Genomic DNA, 4655 nt, shown 5'->3' with positions numbered 1-4655 from the left:
CACAGAGGATTGCTGTGCAGTCAGGGTTGTGTGTGAAGGCCTGGCTCTGGTGTGTTTTAGAAGTGGCACAGAGGATTGCTGTGCAGTCAGGGTTGAGGTTCACTCCCTATTCACCCTTGCACCTGTTCTCCAAACCTCTAATGGTTCCATTATTCATTCTATTTCTGTTAAGTCTGGTATTTCTGTATCTCACCCTCTTGCCGATTCTAGCCTCCATGGTCCTTGTAAATCTCCAGTTTATTATTATTATTATTATTATTATTATTATTATTATTTGTTTGTTTTGTTTTGTTTTTAACTTTTTTTGAGGGAATGAGAGATTGCAATGAACTGTGTTTTATAGCCACTTTTCCCTCAACACAACTAGTTACTACAACATAAGGATTTTTTTTAAAGCTTATATGTGTATGTGTGTGTATGTACATGTATGTATTGTATATGTGTGTGTATGTGTATATACATGGGATTGAATTATAGTGCATCAGGTGTCCTGCAGCTAAGCAGCAGGGAATAAAGCACCTGCTAGTTTGGGTCCAGAACGAATAACATCCACTCTTTGGTCTCAGGTGCCCTGCCGTCATTGATTGGACATAAACGAAGTGTGCAACGAATCAAGTAGGAATCTTGTTAAAATGCCACCTCTGATTCAGGGGCGGTGAGGCGGGGTCTGGGATACTGCATCTCCAAGCAGCTCTAAGGGATGCTAATGCTGCAGGTGTTCGATAAGCTGTACTGGGGAGCAGGGCATCAGCCTGTCTGATGCTCGAAGACCTCCAGCCTTGTTAGTGGGGCTGGTCTTGAAGCTGATGGAGCATGGGCGTGGCTGCTTCTAGGAGAGTATGCAGCATCAGCTCACTTCGGCTCTCCTTAGGCACCCAAGAGTTCCCTCCTGTAAGTCAGATGTCAAACACAGTGCCTGGGCTAGCAGCAAAAACCATCCATTCTAAGTATCCTGATGGGACCTGTCAATCAGCAGATGCCCTGCACAAGACTGTGGTCTCCAAATGGAACCTATGCTCCTGTGACCTCTAGGACACGTCTTGGTTTCCATTTGATATTTACTGTATCTGACACTATGGTAAAAGTGTTCCCTGCCCTTTAAAAAGCATTCTTTGACTAAAATAGTTCAGTTGAGTAACCACTGCAGACTTGGAAGAATTGCCCCACAGCTGTCAGGGTGGTAAAATGGATAGCCACTTTCACTTCTTTTTATTTATTTGTTTTTGAGACAGGGTTTCTCTGTATAGCACTGGCTGTCCTGGAACTCACTTTGTAGACCAGGTTGGTCTCGAACCCAGAAATCTGCCTGCCTTTGCCTCCCAAGTGCTGGGATTAAAGACGTGCACCACCACCACCCAGCTTCACTTCTTTTTTAAAAAGCATTCACAGCCAGTCCTGGTGGTGCACGCCTTTAATCCCAGCATTCCACTCAGGAGGCAGAGGCTCATGGACCTCTTGAATTTGAGACCAAACTGGTCTAAAAAAAAGGGGGGGGGACTGAAAAAAAAAAGCATTTACTAATGAAACCATCAAACAATTTGAAGAATAAATTATACTTAATGAGCGCATATAAAATTCAAAAAGCTAAATATTTCTTCGGTGCTCTGGGGTTTGAAAAAATAATTTTTAAAAAATGTGCATTGGTGGTGTTTGCCTGCATGTATGTCTGTGTGGGGATGTTATAAACCCTGGAGCTGGAGTTACAGACTGTTGTGAGCTGCCAGGTAGGTGCTCCAGGACCTCTGGAAGAACAGCCAGGACTCTTAGCCACTGAGCCATCTCTCCAGCCCCCAAGTGCTGTGTTTTCTTAGGAAAGGAACTGAAGGAAAATAAAGCCCTCTGCCCTAGTTAGTGGGTGGCTGGAGTATTACACGCTTAAAGCTAGAACTGGGCAGGAAAGCTCAACTCTCCTAACTCATTTTACAGTGGAAGAAACCTGTCTAGGGCTGGAGTGGTGGCTTAGCAGTCAAGACCACTGACTGGTCTCCCAGAGGACCCAGGTTTGATCCCCAGCATCTACATGGTGACTCACAGATGTCTGTAACTCCAGCTCTCTCCAGCGCCCCCTTCTGGCGCCAGGAGGCATCGGACAGGCATGTGGTATACAGACATACATGCAGGCAAAACACCCATATACATAAAATAACATTTTTTTAAAAAAAATTAAAATAACAACAAAAAAGAAACCAGTCTGGATGACGTCTTTCTTTAGTCTCACAGCTAATCACAAATACTTGGTCAGAAAGTTGCATATTCGAAAGTTCAGTTAAACTTGAAGTGTATAGCTTACCACTGAGACATATCGTGCGTGATGGGAAAATCTGGCTTATTTACTACAGTATTGCTTATCGGTGATCTGATTTAATACTGGTTTAAAGAACTGAGCAGAGGACAACTTACTTCCATATGTCATTGACTTCAGTGGGTGCAAACTCTTTAGATTCCAGCTGGATCATCGCAAAGCCGCCGATGGCGTACAGGGATCCCGCCAGGCTCACCAGGCTGATAGAACTTCTTTCTTGGGGAAATTCCGTCATCACTTCCCACCTACGTATTTTATTGAAAAATGCAGTCAACATGAAATGTACAGAAATACACCATTTTGATGTAATTTTGTTATTTTTAAAGGTTGTGTGTGTCTTGTGTGTGTGTGTGTGTATAAAACTAGAAACACGGAGGGTTTATAGCTTTGTGAGGTTTGCACTTCTTTATTTTAGACAGGGTTTCACTGCACGGCTCTGGCTGGCCTGGAACTCAGAGATCTGTCTGCCTCTGCCTCCCTGCAGTTGCCAGTCAAAGTCATGCCCCACCCACAGAGTCCAGTAGATTTAAGCTTTTTTTTTTCTTATACTGGAGCATTTACCCTTAGTATCCAGTCTTCAAGAACATCATTTTTAGCCGGGCGTGGTGGCACACGCCTTTAATCCCAGCACTGGGGAGGCAGAGGCAGGTGGATTTCTGAGTTCGAGGCCAGCCTGGTCTACAGAGTGTGTTCCAGGACATCCAGGGCTACACAGAGAAACCCTGTCTCAAAAAACAAAACAAAACCAAAAAAAAAAAAAAACAAAACCCAAAAAACAACCCATCATTTTTAGTGATCATTTAAATCTAGTTTCGTAAAAATGCCTTGTGATTTGCGGATATCAAATTATTTTGTAATCATATACATTTGGTATCTGTAATATGTAATAATACTCTAAATTTTCATTGCTAATGTAATGAATATGCTATTGTATATATACTATAGGTATAATGTACAATCTACAATACATATGTGAATGTATAAAACATATGTACTCACCTAGGCATGTAAGCTCAAAAATTTAGAAGGATTAATTTTGTACAAAAATATTAGTCAAGTATCTTTTCACATTAATTCAATAAAAACAAAAGTTAAAAAAAAAGAAATGTATAAAGCATCCATAGTTTATGAGTGCTAGTTGTTAACAGGTGGAAATCTTTTAATTTTTTTTTTTGAGGCAGTATTTCTCTATGTGGACCAGGCTAGCCATGAACTCAGAGATCCACCTGCTTCTGCCTCTCAAGTGCTGGGATTAAAGGTGTGCACCACCATGCCTGGCCAAAAAAACCCAAACAAACAAACAAACAAACAAAAACCAGCAACAACAACAAAAAAACCCTTTTAATTCTTAAACTACCTGTTCCTAAGACATGCATATTCATCTAAGTTTACACAGTGTTTCAGAGGTAATAAATGCCTTTGCTAAGTGACAAGATCGACACAATTAGTGCTGTGTTGGGCAGACAGTGTGTCAACATTAACTCATGAGTCGCACATTCCTAATGACAAGGCATGGGGAGTGGGAAATACCTCCCCTCTAAGCTCAGGTTCTCTGGCTTCCCCTCCTGGAGCCTGAGAGAGCATAGTTGCTACCGAGGTGCAATAACTAAATGTACAGGACTCATACGCTGCAGCAAAGCAACTCACTTATTGGTTTTGAGGTCAAAGGCTTCAACTGAAGCTGAAAGACCATCTTCAGTGACACCTCCTGCGATCACAATCTTGCCTTTATGGATTGCCACGCCAAACATGGAACGAGGGGTTTTCATCGGAGCCAGATCTTTCCAGTCTCCTTTCTTGGGGTTGTAGATAAATACCCTATTTGTACACTTTCTGTGAATATAAAAAGAAAACAAATCTTCCTTTTAGAACCAATTTTTTTGTATGTGTGAAAGCTGCTTTAATATTTAGTTCTGTTTGTGACAGAGAACATAGTACTTTATCTAAAATGACCTGGAATTGTTTGGGGCCAGGGATGTAGCTTTGTGGCAGAGTGCTAACAAAGCACGTGTGAGCCTCTGTGCTCCAACATGAAACAAAAGGTTTTCCCAGTGAGTCCATCCCTGTCTACATAAGCTCCGATATCAACAGACCATTGTACCCGTAGATTTCATAAGTAATGATGTAGGCTGATTAATGATGAAAACACTTTTACATGCTAAATGCCAGCAGAAACACGTAGACTCATCAAATTAGTCTCAGGATGGACCCTAGGGATTCTTAAAAGTTTTCCATAACTGATCAATAGTCCCAAATCCAATAGTTATCAGTTTGGTAATGCCAACAAACAAAAACTCTTTTGTGAGAATAGTTTTTTTTTCTTTTTTTCTCTTTTTCTTTTTTTTTTTTTTTT

General features: G+C 41.3%; 1 protein-coding gene across 1 annotated transcript in view; it reads right to left on the bottom strand.

Moving 5' to 3' along the window:
* Positions 1 to 4655, bottom strand: part of Klhl41 (kelch like family member 41) — a 15122-nt gene that overhangs the window by 2730 nt on the left and 7737 nt on the right. The window contains exons 4-5 of the mRNA XM_021156243.2: positions 3950 to 4135; positions 2401 to 2547 (exon numbers count right to left, since the gene is read on the bottom strand). Coding sequence (XP_021011902.1) covers positions 2401 to 2547; positions 3950 to 4135 — 333 coding nt within the window. The remainder of the gene's footprint in view (positions 1 to 2400; positions 2548 to 3949; positions 4136 to 4655) is intronic.

This window comes from Mus caroli, chromosome 2, assembly GCF_900094665.2.
Source record: "Mus caroli chromosome 2, CAROLI_EIJ_v1.1, whole genome shotgun sequence".
Classification (NCBI taxonomy): domain Eukaryota; kingdom Metazoa; phylum Chordata; class Mammalia; order Rodentia; family Muridae; genus Mus; species Mus caroli.
Note: the sequence above shows the minus strand (reverse complement) of the source record. Positions and strands in the feature narration are given on the sequence as shown.